The following is a 19,065-nucleotide window of genomic DNA, read 5'->3' as shown; positions in this document are numbered from 1 at the left end:
ATATGAACTTTACACAACATGCACAAGTAACGAAACACCACATGGTACCTTGTAAATATGTATCAGTTAAAATAAAAATATAGATTCTACAAAGCAAGGGTCTGTCTGCTTCTTTTCCTGCAGAGTTCCCAGTCTGCCCCCCCCCCCCCATCAATAGCTATAGACTACTATGTAGCCTAAACTTAAGGTCTGGTCCTCCTAGTCTGGCGTTGCTCTAGAGATGCAAGTACATCTCTGGAGTACCTTTGTGTCCTGCTGCGGTTAGTTGTCCCCCAGTTAGAACAGCCTTCTAGCTAAGGAGCTCCAGCGCAGCCAGGACGACACCATGCTGGATCATTTTTCAGACGCAGGAAGTATGTGTTGCTTATGCGATTCATCTTGTATAATTGCATCATTGCTTGTTCTCGTTTGCCTCTCTTGCTGTGATAAAACAAAAACACTGACCAAATGCAACTCGGGGAAGAAAGGGTTATTGGACTTATAGCCTACAGCCTATCACCAAGGGAAGACAGCAGGATTGCAAGGCTGGAATCTGGAGGCAGAAACTGAAGCAGACACCAGTGACACAGGAACTAAAGATGTTTACTGGCTTCCTCTTTCGCAAACACCTCAGGCCCAGCTGCCCGGGGACAGCACAACTCACAGTGGGCAACTCCTCCTTCATCAATTAGCAACAAGAAGATGCCCCGCAGATGTGCCCACAGGCCAGCTGGCGCAGTCAGTTTCTCAATCGAGGCTCCCTCTTCCCAAGAGTTTCCAGTTTGTGTTGTGTTGATAAGAATGAACCAGCACGCCACCCCAGTCCATTTTCCCTCACTGGACCCTGCCCAACTAAGACCAGTTCATTCCGCTGAATCTGCTCAGCAGTTACCAACAACCTCACCCCAACACGCTCACACACACACACACACACAAACAACAACAACAAAAAAACCCCGCTGACTTTGATTTTCAAGATTCTAGTTGCCTTTGCTAGATGCCTAGCTAGTAAACAGGAAGTCCAGTTAGGGTGATGGCTTCTGGGGACAGATCTAAAGAGTAAGGCAAAAATTGAAACTGACGTCCAAGATGACAACATCCTGCAACCTGGAAGAAGTGGGAAGCTTCTTTGCCCACACAGTGTAACTGTCACATACAAGGTGGCGACAGAGGGGTTTATTGGTCGGGGACAGATGCAAGGGGCACCTAATTATGGCTTATTTTTGCTACCTTTTACAAGTGAGGGTTGTCTCATGCTTTCTTCTTATCCTTTTGTGTCCATTCAGTGGAGATATTGGCTGTGTCTTCCCGAGGGGTCAACATTATAGTCCCAATTTTGGCAAGGTCAACGACTGTGAGCTTGGGAAACAGCGGCTTACATCCCAGCTCTCCTTACATTCTTCACGCTGCCTTTTTTTTTCTTTCTTTTTTTCTTTTCTTTTTTTTTTTTTTGTGATGAAGGGGATTAAACCTAGGGTCCTTTGAAGCAAGCCCAATTCTTCGAGGACGCGCTTGGGAAATGGGAATGACAACGTCTTCCTGCAGAATTCTTAGAAGGAAAATACAGGACAACCCTAGTAGGCGCGTGCCAGGTGTGGATGGAGCAGGCAGTCAATGAAATAATCTGAGATGCTAATGAATCAATCAGCTCTTGGCGTTATTATCCATCCATTCTCTAATTCTAGTTAGGTAAGGGGTGCATTCTACCGGCTGTAAACTGTGTAATCTTCGCTTTGAATCTCTCCCGTCTAACCTAGCTGGAGAAATACGAAGGACTCTTTAAGGGGCGGGGCTTGGAAAGGAGTGGGGCGGGGCTCTAATGCGCTCCGGAAGGAAGTCGGGCTAGCACGTCAACAAGGGGCTATGCTGCTGCGGCCCCTACGTGCCTGGGCTGCCCGGTCGCTGCGCAGCGCAAGCCCCGGAAGCCCCGGGAGCCTCGTTTCGGGCACCGGGTCGCTGTGGGCACCTCACCGCGCCTGGCCTCCGGGTAACTAGTAGTTTTGTGCCGCCTCGTAGATGCCACGCTGGTCCCCCCTCCCCCTCCCCGGCAAGTCCCCGGACTTCCCCGCTGCCCTAAGGAACTGTGAGGACCCGCACTTGGGGCTCCAGCGCGGCTTCTCGTCCGTCCGGTTTCCTGGTCAGATTCTTTAGGCCTTGGGAGGAGATGGGGCGGAGCTGCCTTTAACCAGCTCTCTGTGGTTGCAGGTGCCTGCCGACCTAGAGGGCGGGTTCAGGCTTCTGACTTTCTCCCACTCTTGCTGGCAGTGGGGCTCTTCCTCTTCCGAAATGGAGCATTGGCCTCAGGCTGCTGCCCTAGAGTTGGCAGTGTCGCCAGCCTTGGCCTAGAGAACAGACAGCCTGGCTCGCAGCCCTGAGCCTAAGCCCACCAGCCGCCCTTCGGAATCTTTTGAGTGTAGGTCATTCCTTGTGTCCAGTGTGGAGATCCTAGGCACACGATACAGGGGAAGCGAAGGAACGTACGCAAGCCCAAATAGTGCACGCTGTCACATACAAGACCCAACCATAGAGGATCCCGAGAATGGTAAACATTTTTTAAGTTGGGAAGAAGCAAATCTAAAAATGACTGTGGTTATTTATCAGATTAGCACGGAGAAGAGTGAATAATTGAAACATGGATTTCCTTTCTCTTTTAGATAAAGACAGAGAAAATGATAAAGAGAAAAAAGCAGTGGTAAGTTCATCTTTGCATGCCTTCTCCAGTGTAGAAGAATGTCTTCATCTTTTGAGCCGGAGAGGGAAGCATTATGTGAAGAAACAAGTACGAGACGCTGTCCATCTCTAAATAACTAAAAAGCAAGGATGAGAGTAGGGGCAGATTTCAGTTGGTAGCGTGTGCTTAGCGAGCAGGAGGTAAATTCCGTTCTCAGCACCAGACTGAGATGTGGGGTAGGTGCGCATCCTTGTCAGGTGTGGCTGGAGACTGGACTGGGCCTCTGGAGGGCAGTGAGCTGTGGCACGGGCACAGACTTTGTTGCCTGTGTACTTTGACAGCACACCCTCCTGTTTTTTTGTAGTCCTGTTCCTTTCTTTTCTACCCTCCCTTGTGAGCTTGGGACTAGGTTTGGCTTATGAATTGCTAGACACATAGTAGGCCTTCAGAAAGCAGGTGAAAGACTCATGTGGGAAACAGGCCAAAAGGAAATGGTGTTTGTATCTTTGCATTGAAATTATGAGTGATATTTTCTATGTGATCTGCTGGAGCCAACACCACTTACTTGGTCTGTATCACTGGGAGTGCCAGGCTGAGTGTTAGAATTGTTGGGCATGCCTCTCTAGGTGGCAGCCATCATGCCTAGGGTGTAGGCTCAGTCTGGTTTCCCTTATTGAATCCCTTTTGTGAGTTTCAGTTTTCTGTTCTGTGAAAAACGTTTGGATCCCCTTCCCAGTGTCTGGGGAGGTTAAACATAGTGGCAGAGGCTGCGCACCTGTGGTAAAAGTCTCTGCTCCTATTTTTTCCTTCTCTTCCTTTGCTGATACCAGTTGGTGATTGAGAGCGGCTTCTCCGTACAAGTCAGCGAGTTGGATCCTAGACAGCATACACATGCTTCTCAACCTCAGAGCCACTGATAAGACTCGGGTTACAGAGTCATTTTTGTAGCTGACATATGGCAGTCTGAAGGGTGGAACTAGGGAGGGGCTCAGGACTGGACTGGGCAGACAAGCTGTGTGTGGGCTCAGGTGATATAAGGGGAGGGGAAGTGGGATCGGGCTGAGGATGTAGTTCAGTGGTAGACAGCTTGATCAGCATGTGTGAGGCTCTGGGGCTGATTCCCAGCTTGTTAACAAAGAGAGGGACTGGCTCTGGTGTGGATGGATCGCCTGGGTTTTCAGTAGAGGGCAGGACGGGGGATGCTTTTTCTGTAACTGCTGAGTGGGACCTTGGGGGATTCCTAGACTGGACCAAGTGGGCTGTTTACCCTAACCTAGTGGTTCCCTCCTGTCCCTCTGGGTGTTTGATTTCCATCCCTAATACACATCTGTCTTCTGCCAGGTTTGTGTGGAGGGCAATATTGCAAGTGGGAAGACGACATGCCTGGAGTTCTTCTCCAATACAGCAGACGTCGAGGTATGGCACCCACGCTGGGCTTGAAGAAATCTGAAATGCCTCAGTGGGATAAGTTATGCAGGGCACAGACAGCCCCGTCAAACAGAAGGATGCCGCCAGCCGCCAGTGCAGTCCACACGTCTGAGCTAGCGTTTTTAAAAAGCCTCGTGGAGTGGAGCAAAAAGAGCACCCTGAGACACCCCAGATATTAGTGTGTCAGCAGGAAGTCAGTGTTAACGTGATAAATGAACTGCTTACATTGTATGTTTCATACTAAGTCCTTGGGATTGGGGCGTTTATTTATCACGGCATTCTCAATTTGGACCTCAGATAGTTCTTAAGTCATGATTTGTCAACCTCGGATTTTATTTATATTTATTTATTTTGCTATACAGTGCTGCCAAAGCAGAATACATTCAGTAGACACTGTACTGTGATACCCAGTAGATTAGTACAGTTAATGCATTTTCAGCCTGCTCTGTTTTCAGGTGAGGACATAGCCCCACTGTGACTAGAGGGACATCTGTGGCTGAATGTCAAAGTCCTAATGTGTACCTGTGACGTCCCTGAACTCCCACGTCTAGGCCAGCTTCCCTGGTAGACAGCATTTGTACGAGCTGCTAGAACTTATTGCTGGGAAAACTGTGTATTGTGTGACTCCACTGGGCAAGGATACTTGGGAGGTTAGCCAGTTTCCTCAGCTATATTTTCCTCTTTGCAGATTTGGGGCTGTGTCCTCTCAGCACTTAATAGTAGCTGTCAGTGTTGGATGATGTCTCTCATCAATCATCAGACCAGCACGCAGGGTCACAGCCCTTGTCTTGAGTAGTGACCCTCTCAGCAGAACTTGCAAAGTTCTTATGTTCTCACTATCGACCTTGGGGCCAATTAACAACAGAAGCAGCAGCAAAAGCTAATATCCATCCAGTGCACCATGTTAAGTGTTTATGATTGCGTAATTGATTCCATGCTTAAATGCATAACCTCTCTGAGGTCAGCATTGTTACCTCTGTGAGAGGAGGAAAGCAAAGATAATCGGCGTTGAAAATTTATATGGGGTGATAGTTAATTTTAGGTAGCAGCCTGACTGAATTAAAGACTACAGCAGCCTCCCACACTCAGATGTGGTTTCAGTTACCCAAGGTCAACTAGGATCTAAAAATATTAAATAGAACATTCTAGATATAAACAATGCATAAAATTTAAAAATTATGCGTTGTAGTTGGATGTGCCCAGTGAAACCTCATGCCATCTTACTCTGTCCCGTGTGAATCGTCCCTCTGTCTAGCATAGGAGAAAGACAGCAGGTACCAGGCTTGCTGTATGTGACGCTTCAGGCGTGCACTGGCGATTTTGTGCACACCCCCGTGAATAAGAAGGCTGGAGGACTACTGAAGCATGGTTTCTGCGTGCGTTTAGAGGCTGTTTCCAGGGGAGACTGATAGTCAATTGGTGGACTTTTAAGTAGGGAATATGCATGAGGACTTATAATTGGCTACAGGGCCTGGATAGAACAAAAAAGGAAAGAAAAGAATATCCTTTCTCTTCTTCCTGCTCTGGGACATCAAAACTTCAGGCTTCCCAGCCTTGGGACTTTGGGACTTAGCCCCAGGCCCCAGGGTTTCAGGCTCGTACCTAACATTACACCAATAACTTCCCTGGTTTTCAGGCTTTGGATCTAGACTGAGCAGTGCTACTTGCATCCCTGGGATCCCAGCTTTAGACAACCTGTCACAAGGCAGAGTTCTTAGCCTCCAGAATTACATGAGCCAATTTTGCTAATGAATTTCTTCTTGTATGTCAATTTCTACGTTTATGTAATTGGATCTGTGCCATAGAAAGCCCTGACCCGTACAGTAGTGCACATGGGGGCCAGGTCCCAGCTCAGGCTGTGAACTCCAGGGACGCCACCCTTGTTTGTCTCCAAGCTGGGGAGACCTTGGCTCAGCTTGGTAAGCCCGCCCCCTGCAGACTGAGCTGGTTCTCAGTTATTTACAGAGTCACTTCTGGAAGTCACAAGAAGACCCCACCTAGGGGAAGCTGTGGCCTTTAGAGGCCTAGCTCATTTGGCCCACCCTTGGCTCCCAGACAGTAGTGCCTGCCCGTCTGTCTGTCTTCTACACTTGGCGCGCTGTTAGTGTGTGTTCTTTCCTCGCAGGTGTTAATGGAGCCTGTGCTCAAGTGGAGAAATGTCCGAGGCCACAATCCCCTGGTGAGTGCTTTGCTTCTTGTGCAAACTGCCAGCTTCCCTGTGAGTACCTAGGAATGGCGGTGCTGGAACCTGAGTCCAAGCACACCCGCTCTTTGTCTCCACTGTTAGCAGATTCGCAAGAAAGGAGAATAGCAAGTCAGAGATTTCTAAGGCCTGGGTGAGTGTGCACAAAACCAGGAATCCTGTCAGCTGTCTTTAACAATTCCGAGTGGCTCAGCTTTTCTTGAACCTAGTTCTAGGTCATCGTGTTTCTAAATGAGCCTCTGATTTGGCTTTGGGCTTTATTATCTAGTAATGGATCCCCCGTTGTTTACCCTGAAGCCACCTATCTTCCCTCCCAAGGAGGGCCTGGACGCCAGGGATGTGCTGTGCCTCTTCTCTCTCCTCCACCCAGAAAGCCCCGTGTGGCCTGCTTGAAAACGATGAACATTAGCAGAGGGGATGAAGAAAGGGGTCTTGGGTCTGGGCTCCATCCCATGTTCTAGGGTTCTAGGGGTGCTTAGTGTCTCCCAGCTAAGACAACTGTAGTTTTAGCAGTGCCTTGCAGTCCTCTGACAGTGCCTCCTGGAGTTCATTAGACTCAGTTCCAAAAGCAGCAGCACCTGCGTCTACTGTGCTCGCTGCTGTTTGCTAGGCAGCAGCCGCACTGCCCAGCCTTTCATGTCTGCTCAGTCAGTCAGCGAGCGCTCATCACATACCTTCTACGTGGCAGATACTGCTCTGCATACGAGGGCACTGAGCAATGTGAAGCCTCTGGTCCCCTGGCACTACTGTCAGTGTGGGGACGGAGGAGACCGTTAGATAGAAAAATGGGATGGCTGAATGTGGGTGAGTCGTCATCAGAGAGGCTTCACCCAGCAACGGATGGAAACAGATGCAGAGACCTACAGCCAGATCTTACGTGAAGCTCTGAGAATCCTGAGGCAGAGGGGGAGGAAGGATGGTAAAGAGCCAGAGGGATCTAGGACACCACAAGATTGCAAAAACTTTTCAGAGAGAACCCACAGAATCAACTTCTTCATTTCATGCCTCGCACAGCGCTCTTCAGCCCAGGAGACACATGTCTAGTGTAGAAAGAGCTTGGACAGATTTCCTCTAATTTTGTCCTTAGAGATTTGGTGACTGTTGAGTGATCAAAGGCTGATTTAGCTTTCCTTATGTGCCACATAAAGCTTAAGATGGGAGTCCAAAGGAAGCATCTTTTTTTTTTTTTTTCGAGACAGAGTTTCTCTGTAGCTTTGGAGCCTGTCCTGGCACTAGCTCTTGTAGACCAGGCTGGCCTCGAACTCACAGAGATCTGCCTGCCTCTGCCTCCCGAGTGCTGGGATTAAAGGCGTGCGCCACTACCGCCCAGCAGGAAGCATCTTTTTTGATGAATATATATCACACTGCAGAGGGAGGAGCAGAGAGTTCTTAGTGAGCCGACTGGAGACAAGTGTGTGTGTAGGTGACAGGATTGCGGGCTGCCTCTGTTTACGTAGGGAAGCGGGAGAACGCTTCTCTGTTAAGATAACATCTGCAGAGATCCACGCATGAGGGAGGGAGTCCTGCAGACATCAGGAGGAAGAGTAAAGAGGCAGGTTCAAAGGCTCTGCTTGGCATGTTTGCAGAACACTAAGGAGGCATATGTGGCTATAAGCTGATTGGCCAGAGGAAGAAGGGTAAGAGACAGGAGGATGGCAGTGGATTTCTAGGGCCTGTGGACCAGGATGGGGGTTTGGATTTGATTTGAATTTTGAAGTCCCTAGAAGGTTTGGAGCCGAGGGAGACATTAACAAGCTCACTTTGACTGCTGGATGGAAGCAGACCACAGGGAAATGTAAAGTCAACTTTATGACTATCTGAGTGCTTCTTCCTTGGGGAGCACAGCGCAGCCCTGCCTGGCTGTTGTGCGCGGGTGGGGGGGGGGCAGCTCTCCTGTAACTGTATTCACAAGTGTCTCTGTCACCCTATTCTGAGAGCCCTTCATCTCTCCTTATTCCACCTCTGGCCCCAGCCTTGCCCATGTAGGTTTCCTGAAATGGCTTTCAGTTACTGGTAGACCTGGGGCCTGCATTTGCCACTTGGATGCAAAGTGCCTTGCCTTTTGTTCTGCAGAGCCTAATGTACCACAATGCCAGTCGATGGGGCCTCACACTGCAGACCTACGTGCAGCTCACCATGTTGGACCAGCACACTCGTCCTCAGGTACAGACAGACCTAACTTCCAAACTTAGCAAACAAAGCATCCTTCAAGTTCAGGATGTTGTCTGAGAGGAAAGTCTCCCGACAAAATTTGTTGGGATTTCATGCTCTACAGTCTTCTCTGACTACAGCCAGTCTCCTGATGCCTCCTGAGCTCGTGTTTTTGTAATCTGACCACCGATAGACTTAGCATCATCTAACCAGGGTGCACTAACATCTAACAGCAGCACTGTCACCTGGGGACTTGTTAGGATGGCACATTTCCTGGCCCCTCTCCAGATCTACTGAGTCAGAAAATCTAGGGCTGAGGTCTCGCAGTTTGTACTTTATCCAGCTGTCCAGGACTCCTGAATGCATGTTTGAGAACTGTTGATCAGACCTTCGTGGGGTCTGGCTTTCACATTCTTGAAAGAATCTGATTCACCTTGGGTCACAGATGGCCAGCGCTGTTCAGCCAGGTGTTGAGGCAGGACAGGACATACAAGGCTGCTGAGGCCCTTGTGTCGGCAGGAGCAGAGTGTCTTAGGAGATGAGGTGGCAAGGGGGACCATGAGTGACACCTGTGGGCAAAACTTTATAGACAGCCAGAGCCTTTCCATGTAGGATGCAAGACATTGGCATCGTCATTAGACTGAGCAGTTGGAGCCAAGTCTGGTTACCTACAACTGCAGTTACCATTCTTCTGTTGATACCAGTCTTTTCAGATTGACAGATGTAAATGAGTTTCTCCTTCCCCAGACATTTCCTTCAGTGATAGAGAGCAGAACACCTACAGTTAACATCGTTCCCCCTGGTTTCCTCTGCCTTCCCTAAGTGGGCACTCTGAGTTATATCTAATGATGTGAATATCATGGGATACAGCTGACACCTGCTAAGGAGGCAGAGACAGCTGATTGGACTGAGCAGGAGAGAGGGTGGCTGAAGAGGGAGCCAGTAAAAACAGGCAAAGAACGGTGGGAGCAGCATGTAGCGCAAGGACAGAAGGAACGACGGATGCACAGATCCTGGGCGGCAGACAGGTGGGCAGAGAGTGGGCCATAGGTTTGAATACCTGTGCTGCTGTGGACCACACAGGTGTCAGGGTAAAAGTTCGTCCTGCTTCCCAAAGGGCATTGTAGCTGAAGGGAAGAGATTCATGAAGGGTGTGAGCAACTTGAGGAAAGGTGATGTCCAGTCATCCTCTTCCCTGCTGGGCAGAGAACTGCCCAGCTTCAGCAGGCAGAGTCTCCAGAATGCCTTCCCCAACCCTAGCCTTCTGGGGTTGCCTCAGACACTCTGGTCCTCAAGTAAACAAGTTCCCCGTCTCAGGGCTCCACTCACCAGGCTGCGTCAATTGGACAGTACTTGGCAGCTTTGCTAGCACATTCCGTATCCTAGCTGAGTCTCCCCTCCTGTGACAGAGGTGCAGCAGTCTCCCCCACACTGCCACCTTTGCTGTCCTTTGTCCTCTAAACTTCAGCATGGGTCAGGTCAGGGTGGAGGGACACACACTGAGCCTCATGGCAGACGATGTCTTCTGCCATCCTGTTGTCCTCTCCTCACAGCCTGATGGTCAGCAAAGAGGGAGGGCGAGAGGGGTGGGGCACGGTTTCAGGGCTTCCTGTAGCCTCCTCTGCTTCACCTGAGAGTAAATCGCCTTTTCCATTCCTTTAGATGTCGCCTGTACGGTTGATGGAAAGGTCAATTTACAGCGCAAGATACATTTTTGTAGAAAACCTCTATAGAAGGTACTGTAGTTTATATAGTCCATCATTATGAAACCTCTGATTTTGTGTGTGTGTGTGTAGGCCAAAGGCCAACCTTGGGTGTTGGTCCTCAGGAGCTATCTATATTGCTTTATTTTTTTTTTTTTTAGATTTATTTAATTCTATGAGTGTATGAGTGGTTTTTTGCTTACATGTATGTATGTGAACCATGTGTGTGCCTAGTGTTCACAGAGGTCAGGAAAGGGTGTTGGGCCCCCTGGAACTGGGGTTACAGATAGTTGCGAGCCACCATTTGGGTGCTGGGAACCAACCAGGTCTTTGCAGTAGTAACAGATGTTCTCAATCATTGAGCCATCTCTCTAGTCCTCTGCCTTGCTCTTTGAGACAGGGTCGCTCACTGGCTTGGTTATTACTGAGTAGGCTAGGCTGGCTGGCCAGCATACCCTGGAGATCTGCCTGTTTCTACTGCCCAGTGCTGGGTTTGCAAGCAGATACCAAAGAGGCAGATAGATCCAGATTTGTGTGAAGTGGTGCACACCTTTAATCCTAGCACTTGGGAGGCAGAGACAGGTGTATCTCCAGGTTTGGGGCCAGCTTGGTCTACAGAGTGAGTTCTAGGACAGTCAGAGCTACACAGAGAAACCCTGTCTCAGAAAAAAACAACCAACCAATCAAACAGGCAAACAAAAAACTGTCGATGTGTCCTGTGTCAGTTAGGAAACAGTTTGGGCGTCAGTGACCAGCTTATATATCACCCCATATGACTATCTGAATGTCTTCATTTGCTCTTTAGGAATTCATGCCAGTTTCACACGGTGGATAATATAACTAAGATGTCTGAATTGTCAACCTGTTTTTTCTGGCCTACACCACATGTAATGTAGAACTAGGTTCTTACCTGTGGGAGCTCAGTTGGGTACTGACATGTATGGGGATCAACTGTAGGCCAGAAGTTTGTGTTTCCCCACTTCCTGAGATGCCCAAGGGAGAGACTTGCTAAAGGTGGTGGTGGGAAGCCCTTCCACAGATGGGGTCTACTCATGACTGACGTGGCAGTGCTGGGTTGATCGTTTCTCTAGGAATCCTTGGATCCTTTCCTGAGGACCTCGGGGTGGGGACCTGGCTTTGCAGTCTGTAATTGAAGGTTTGCATTTTTTTTGGAAAAGCCCACAGACATGCATTGGGGTTCTACATCTCCTCAAAGCAAAATTTCTAAGTGTTCTTGCCTTTGAGGCCTTGAAGAAGTGAAGAGCACCCCAAAGGAGAAGCCCACCTCTTCCAGTGAGGGTGGGAGGCAGAGTGAGTGCAATTGTGCCAACAGCAGCCTGAGAGCTTTGTGTAAATTGTGGAAGAGGAAGATTCGGGCTTTATGTGAGCCTCAGAAACAGGAATTTCTGAAACTGTGGGTGGGCACTGGGCTGCAATGCCAAGCTGGAGGCGGTGCGGAAGCATCCTAAGACTGAAGAGGCCACACAGGCCATTGGGTAGTAAGCCCCATGGGCTGAGACATTGACTGCAAAGATTTTACCACACTGCCTGGTCCTCCTTTCTCAAGGACAGGAAGAGAGGAAGGGAGTGAGGCTCAGCTGGGGATGTGGCATTGACTCGCCCGGCACATGGGAACAACAGGCAGGTCCTCCCACCTCCCCTGAGGTGGTTAGGCCACAGAAACACTGGGATCCAGGTTAGCCTCACAATTAACAGAGCAGGTGGGACTGAGGGTTAGGCTGGGGCTGGAATCGGCCCCATGAGGCCCTATCAGAACAATAGGAAACAATATAGTTAAGTATCAGGTTTGTTTTAATGTGTCTCATGCCGCTTAGGCTAGTCTGGAACTTTGAAGTTTTATGTAGCCCAGGTTGGTGTTAATCACGAGATGCTCCTGCCTTGGCCTTTTAAGTGCTAGGCTAACAGGCAGGTGCCACAGCACACAGCCTGTGATTTTGTTTTTGGAGCATTAGGTACTTTCAGCTGAACTGTGAACTGTGGAACCGTCACTGGCTCCCATGATGAGGTGATTGAGTGTCTCTGTGTTTTGGTTAGGGTCACTGTTGCTGTGATGGACACCATGACCAAAAGCAACATGGGGAAGAAAGAGTTTATTTCACTCTCAGTTCTGTATAACAGTTCATCATTGAAATCAATGAGGGCAGGAACTGAAGCAGGGCAGGAACCTGGAGGCAGGAGCTGATGCAGAGCCCATGGAGGAGTGCTGCTTCTTGGCTTGCTCCCCATGGCTTGCTCAGCCTGCTTGCTTATAGAACCAACAACTGCCAGCCCAGGGATGGAACCACCTACAGTGTCTGGACCCTCCCCCATCAGTCACTAATTGAGAAAATGTCCTACAGCCGGATCTTATGGAGGCATTTTCTCAATGGAGGTTCCCTCCTTTCAGATGACTCTAGCTCGTGTCAAGTCGACATAAAATTCCCCAGCACACTCTGGCTCTGACTCTGTACTTCCCACGCTGTCTTACTTACTCCCTTTCTCCTTAGGAATGGTTACAATGACAAAATAGTTATGAAAGTATTCTTCTGCCTCATTGCTCAGAGGACAGACTAAAGTGCTCTAATCTGCTTGGAGTTCAATCCCAAAAGCATTCTCCATCAGTCAGTACTACAGCCAGCTGCATGGTGGTGGAAGATCAGACACATGCTGAGGGGCTTGCCAGTAATATGTGGTCATCATTTGTGCAGTGTGCTCTTGGCGGGTGCCCTTGCAAAGAGAAGCCACCCCTGGGTCCTCTGGGGAAATGACACAGCACATGGCTAAATAAAAACTGCATTCCCCTTGCAGCGGGAAGATGCCCGAGGTTGACTATGTGGTTCTGTCTGAGTGGTTTGATTGGATCATCAGGAACATTGATGTCTCCATTGATCTGATAGGTAAGGCAGGCTCTCCCTGTCCCTTCCCTGGAGGATCCCCTGGGTATAGCTGGAGTCTATTTGTGAGGTTCCACCATCATGATTCTTTCTCCATCACAGTTTCCCAAAGGCAAGCAGAATTTCTTCTCCCTGTGAAGGAACTCTGGCCATGGTTCCTTAAACTTCCTTCTCCCGGGCCAACTATGTCCAAGCCCCTGATATGCTCTGATCTGATGGCTTTTCTGTGTTGTGTGGGAGGGACAGAAATTGGAGAGTGACGGATGCCAGTGGCTTGCTGGACCCTGTCTAGGAATGGAACTCCTTTAAGCTTCATGATACTGTGGGGTTGAGGACATGGCAGTGGAAAGGGGATTGGAGACTGAGCAGGCTTGGGCCAAGGCTCCTGCTATTACTAATAGCCTCTCCACCAGCGCTGTGTTGTCCTTGTCTTTGCTCTCACACCAGGAGCACGGCAGTCAGAGCCACTTGTGTTTTTAAATCTCAGTTTATCTCCGAACCACTCCTGAGATCTGCTACCAGAGACTGAAGATGAGGTGCAGGGAAGAGGAGAAAGTCATTCCGCTGGTAAGAGGCTAGAGCCACCTTGTCCACCATAACATCATCAGGGTTAGCTATAGCAAAAAGTAGGAAGTAGAGCCGAGGGCAAACTCTAGTTTCCTCTGCGGCTTTGGAGTCCTTGTGGGTGCCACAGCTGCTCTATTTCCTGTGGTTCCTGACTCAGGCTTCAGCACACCCATGATCAGAGGGACACATGCATGTACACACATGCACACACGCGCGCACACACACGCACACACCATGGATATGCACATTTGCCTTTGTACAGGAGTTCCGCTTTAGCTGTGATGTCACTTCCCCACCTTCCTTCCACTGCCCTTCTCTTGCCCCTAGGCCTCTCACAGTGACACCTGCAGGACAGCACTCTGACAATGTTTGTTCCCAATTTTCTTTACATTGTGAGCACTTTTAGATTGGTCTTACTTCCTCTGTCCTTCAACATGTTTCCTGTCTAGGAATGGAACTCCTTTAAGCTTCATGATACTGTGGGGTTGAGGACATGGCAGTGGAAAGGAGATTGGAGACTGAGCAGGCTTGGGCCAAGGCTCCTGTTATTACTGATAGCCTCTCCACCAGCGCTGTGTTGTCCTTGTCTTTGCTCTCACACCAGGAGCACAGCCTCCTGGTGTTGTTGGACTGCACACCTTATGTGTACGGCTGTCCTTGAAGCTCTTTTGGGACAGCATGGTGCTCTGGACTCAAGATCGGCTGGGATGGGGGTCCTGAAAGGCCTGTCTAATCCCTAAAGTCCAGCTGAGTTTTGCCTTGGCCCAGCCACAGCCACAGCCTAGGCTGTGCTATGATGGGCTTGGCATTTCTGTGCTCTTCAACAACTCAAGTGTTCCCAAGAAATGCCATGTCTGGAGTCCTCCAAGCCTTGTCCAAGGGTTGAACTAATGGTCTTGACAAGGTCTTTTGGACAAGCTTGCCTCCTAGTACCCAGGGGGAGACCAGTGGGTATGAGAAGGTTACAGGATGGTTTGTAGGCCAGCTTCTGGGATGGAGGGCAGAAGTTGCTGGAGGAGGTGCCCGGGCAGCTAGCATACACAGGCTGAATGCTTGAGAGTGTGAGTGGGCAGGGCTTCCCAGCATGGAGGTAACAATGGCCTGGAGGCCTCTATCCCCTCTCCCTTGTGCTGCCCACAGGAGTGGTCCTTACGGACTGGACAGTCTCTGTAATGAGTGGTCAACAGGGAGAGCTGAGTAAGGGGAGAGGTTTGATCCAGTCCTCTTGGTGATAAGCCAGCCGGAAGGTATAGTGGCGCTCAGTGCTGGGACACCTATCACTGGTAGCTTTACACTTCTTCATGGTGGACCTAGATCTCCCACTAGAGAAGTGGCAAGAAACGGGGCGCCAGGTGGGGAGGTGTGCCCTAACACTCGACTAGGGAAGGCCAGTGGGGGTGGGGATGCACTGGCCACTTAAGCCACAGGCTTTTCATACAGCCATGTTGGTTGTTACAGGGTCCTTTGTTCATTCACTTCCTAATAGTCCTTGAGAATTCTCACCTGCCTTGTAGGCCTGCGAGACCCTTGGTGGGTGGGCTTTTCTCCCTCCCACTCCCTACAACCTTTGTGTTTCTGTGGCAGGAATACCTCAGAGCTCTTCACCGCCTCTATGAGGAGTGGCTGGTCACTGGTAGCCTTTTCCCAGCTGCAGCCCCTGTTCTGGTAAGTCAGCGTCCCTCCAGGAATGGAGACTTTTCTATGGGGAGAAAGCCCAGAGAATGTCACCCATACCATGGAAAAGAGCTCTTTCTCTCTCTGTCCCGTTTCTGGACACACCTCAGAGGGACTTGTTCAGACTTGAGAAAAGACTGGTTACCTTAGTAACATGTCACCCACATAGCCAGCCTCGCTGCACAGGAGTACCCGAGCTGCCTCTGGACCTGGTTTGCTGGTGGGTGACACAGAGCCCATTCCTGATGGTTAGGTGACAGTGTCTTCAGAAGGCCTGGCAGTGACGGCCCAGGAGCGGCTGAGGGTGTGGAAGTGCCATGCTGCCTCCGAACTCTGACTGCACAGTGGAGCGACAGTGTCCTCCCTGTCAGTAGGTCCTACTGCTTGTGCCCTGTGTTCCAGTCTGCTCTTCCTGCTTCCTTAGGCAGGCAGTTACTACTTGAAGCAGTCACATGTCCAGAAGGGGATCCTGAGCTTTTGTTTATGGCCTTAGGCTGTGGGCCACATAGATATTCTGGCCCTGAGAAGCAGGTGGCAAGGCTGCAGCAAGGGACATCTGCACTGTGGGAACGTTCAGAGTTTGTTTTCCTTCCCTGTGAAAAGAAAACCTGAGGGGGTTAGGGAACTAGCAAGGGGTCAGAAGGCTTTCTAGATGTTTGATTCCCTGGCTTAATTCCCAGCACAGCCCCAACACCCAGTTCCAATGAAAAGAAAAGGCACTGATGCCGGGATGGATTCTTTGGTGAAAATTCAGCTGAGAGTATAGAGTCCTGGAACTTGGAGCTATGTGGTTTTGTCCTTTGTGACCTTTCAGCCTCTTGCTCTTCCCCAGGAGGAAGGAGTCGCTCAGTGTAGCCTGTGACCTATTTGCTTTATTTCCAGGTGATTGAGGCGGACCACGACTTGGAGAAAATGTTAGAACTCTTTGAACAAAACCGGTCCCGGATATTAACTCCAGAGAATTGGAAGCATGGCCCGTAGGACTGGACATGGCCGCAGTCTAGAAGACGGTGCCAGGAATAGCCTAGCAGGGCCAGGCTAGCTGTTAGGAGCATTTGGAAGTGTCTACTCTCAGGAGAGTCTGTTACATGGTCAAATCTATTTTCTTTATGGTTTTTTTCATTATGGGACAATGGCTTTTGTCGTCAGATCCTTGCAGCACACATTCCCCCTGGTGCCCCTCCTGGTGGCTTCCTGAGGCTGAAGCCCTTCGGAAAAAAACTTGCTACGTTCTGGTGTTGCTTTAGCTGCTATGCGGCAGGCCACCAATGGGGCCAGGGAGCCCTCCTCCAGCTTAGGCAAGGATTTAAAGCTCAGAGAGGTGTGGGGACTCTTCAAGGTCACATAGCCAGTGCCTAGTGGAGCTGGCACCATTCAGACCTGGCTTAGGCTGCCTCCTCCTGAGCTGTTCCCCGCAGCCCTGCTGCTCTGAGCTCCAGCCCCCCCTCCACTCCTCATCTTTGTGAGAAGAGCTGGCAGTATGGATTCCATCCCATTTAACTCCTGGGCAAGTTTCAAGGAGAACCAACGAGACTAAGTCTCTGGCACACCTCTGTTTTTTGGCCGGAGCCCAGAGTTTTCCTGGCACGAAGGAGCTGAAGCCTCTGCCCCTTTGTCATCTGCGCCTCAGTGTCCGCAGGGGAATCCTGCATTGGCCTTGGACGGTGCCAGTGTCTTTGAGGGTGAAGCCCCCCTGCCCCCCAGACTGCTGCCAGTTTCATGCCGTTCTGTGTCAGAAAAAAGACTTTTGGGACTTGGACCCTTTGCCCTGTGCCGAGTGAGGCCAAGGGCAGCGAGCTGGGCTCCCAAGTCCCATCACTCTCCGTCCTTTGTGTGAAGAGCAGGGCCTTTGGAATTACTGAGTGATCGTGCCCCAGGGAGAGAGACATAGCGGCCTTAATCTTAAAGTGTGTTTCCATCTGAGCAGATGTCTTGGACCACAGAGCTTGAAGACATCTCTGTGGATCAGAAAATACCTTAGCTTTGCTGGGCCATCACTGCACACAAAAGGTACAGCTGCTGCTTGAACCAGTCGAGACCAAGAGAAAGGAAGACCATTCCTCTGGGGAGAGTGGGACTACAAAGTCAGGGTTTGCGAAATGAAGGCGTTCGAAGTCTTGCTGCTCCTGATGTTGTGGAGTTGGTGGGGTGCATCTGGAGAAGACTGAATGCAGACTCGGAACGGTTACCGTGTACTCTGGAGAAATGCAGCATGGTGGGCTGCCGACGAGTGACTGGCAGACGGCCTCGCTCTGCCTCGCCTCTCTGTGGGTGCCTGGAATGCCAGTTGGCCACAGAGAGGGCCAAGAGTCCAGCTGATGATCCCTCCTGTTTGGGCCAATTCTTGGGCCCTTTCTGTAGTACGAGGGATAGCAGCTAAGGGGACCATCCATCGGTACTTGCAGTAACCGAGAGGCAGGAACCTTTGTGCCAGCAGTCCCGGCGTGGGAACATCTTTAGAGTTTGCAAATGAACAGTCCAGCACCTGCCCCTCGGCTCAATCAGAATACTTGTTTTGGAGAGAAATGTGATTTTTTTTTCCTGCGGTAGCCAATAAATTCTACATCTAAACCCCGATGTTATTTTTCTCTTTCATTTTCTTTTCTTTTTTGAATCAGAGTCTTACTGTATAGCCCAGATTGGCTTCACATTTCCTACATAGCCCAGGCTGGCCTTGACCTCTCAGTAGTCTTTTTGCCTCAGCCTTCTGGGTGCTGAGATTATAACATGAGCCACTATGTCTGCCTTGTATGTTCATTTTTAATTTAATGAAATTCTTTTTATTTTTTATGTGTTTTGCCTGTACATACATGTGTGCCTGGTGACCATGGAGGCCTGGAGAGGGCATTGAATCCCTTGGGACTGGTGTTATAGGCAGTTGTGAGTTGCCATGTGGGTGCTGGGAATTGAACCTAGGTCCCTAGAAGAGCAGCCAGTGCACTTAACCACTGAGCCATCTCTAGCCCCATGTGTTCGTTTTTAAAATGCCATGTTTTCTAACAGTGCACATGGTCCAGAAAGAGCCTGTTGTCCTTATACCTTGACATCTCAGATAGGAAACCATCTACAGCAGTGGCCAGGGTTGTTTGCAGAAACTTTCCAGCTCAGAGATCACTGCTATCTATCAGGCAGATCTGGTAGGGGTAGGGATTATGGACCAGTTACCAGCACTAACATTTCACGGCCAGAAAAGGGCAGGCAGCACATGGGAGGCTGTAGGGCTTAGCTCTTAGACACAGACATCACTCCCATAGAGCTGTCCCTGAGTGGCTGGGAGAGCATGGTAGAGGCTGGCATCCCTGAAGAGCCAGCGTGCACTTGTTTTAACCCCAAGACTGATGTAAAAGCAAGGCACATGAGCACCTGCATCTCCGTACCCTGTCCCCAACTGCTATGGATGTGCCTGCTAAGGCTCTTCACGCCTCATGCTTGAGATCTATCAGCTGTAGAAGCAGGCACTGCAGGCAGTGTGGGCAGGTCAGAAGAGCCAGGTAGCTGCCAGGCCAGGCCACACTCCGACTGACCAAGGATTAGCAGGGGCAACAGCTGGCAGACCGTTGAGCTATGTTCTGCACTGTCTCAGGATCCCCGTGGGACTGGCTCAGGGTGGTCCTGTTCACAGATGTGCCCTTTGCCGAGTCTCCTCTCTTCCTCACCCCAGCTCCTTCCCTGCTTCCTGGGGTCACCTCTCAAATGAACCACTTACATCCAAATCCAAACAGACAATCCCTTCTCTTCTTCCTCCACACCTCCCTCCCTTGCTGCTTTCCTTACACCCAGGACTTTTGAAGTTAT

At 50.1% G+C, this 19,065-nt stretch overlaps 1 protein-coding gene across 4 annotated transcripts; it reads left to right on the top strand.

The window, feature by feature from the left end:
• The first annotated feature begins 1,798 nt into the window (after positions 1-1,798).
• Positions 1,799-17,841, top strand: Tk2 (thymidine kinase 2). 4 transcript variants are annotated; one of them, XM_050144186.1, is made up of 11 exons: positions 1,809-1,966; positions 2,397-2,521; positions 2,634-2,671; positions 3,992-4,066; positions 6,204-6,257; positions 8,355-8,444; positions 10,095-10,168; positions 12,944-13,032; positions 13,517-13,596; positions 15,181-15,261; positions 16,153-17,841. In XM_050144186.1, exons 5-11 carry the CDS (start codon positions 6,210-6,212, stop codon positions 16,249-16,251), a joined length of 561 nt encoding a protein of 186 aa, XP_050000143.1. In that variant the 5' UTR covers positions 1,809-1,966; positions 2,397-2,521; positions 2,634-2,671; positions 3,992-4,066; positions 6,204-6,209; the 3' UTR covers positions 16,252-17,841. The 4 variants fall into 4 exon arrangements, 3 of the variants coding, with proteins under 3 accessions (XP_050000141.1, XP_050000143.1, XP_050000142.1); XM_050144184.1 differs by lacking the exon at positions 2,397-2,521 and having other exon boundaries at positions 1,800-1,966; XM_050144185.1 differs by lacking the exons at positions 1,809-1,966; positions 2,397-2,521 and adding an exon at positions 4,534-4,642.
• The last annotated feature ends 1,224 nt before the right edge of the window (positions 17,842-19,065 follow it).

The sequence above is a fragment of the Alexandromys fortis genome, unplaced genomic scaffold (genome assembly GCF_014885135.2).
Source record: "Alexandromys fortis isolate MF-2015 unplaced genomic scaffold, M_Fortis_MF-2015_v1.1 scaffold_1, whole genome shotgun sequence".
Classification (NCBI taxonomy): Eukaryota; Metazoa; Chordata; class Mammalia; order Rodentia; family Cricetidae; genus Alexandromys; species Alexandromys fortis.
Note: the sequence above shows the minus strand (reverse complement) of the source record. Positions and strands in the feature narration are given on the sequence as shown.

Bases quoted from the DNA above. Each gene is read 5' to 3' on its own strand.
- Tk2 (XM_050144184.1), top strand. From the start codon at position 1,843: ATGCTGCTGCGGCCCCTACGTGCCTGGGCTGCCCGGTCGCTGCGCAGC. The intron at 2,672-3,991 runs GTAAGTTCATCT...GTCTTCTGCCAG, and splicing joins ATAAAGAGAAAAAAGCAGTG to GTTTGTGTGGAGGGCAATAT. The intron at 13,597-15,180 runs GTAAGAGGCTAG...TTTCTGTGGCAG, and splicing joins AGGAGAAAGTCATTCCGCTG to GAATACCTCAGAGCTCTTCA.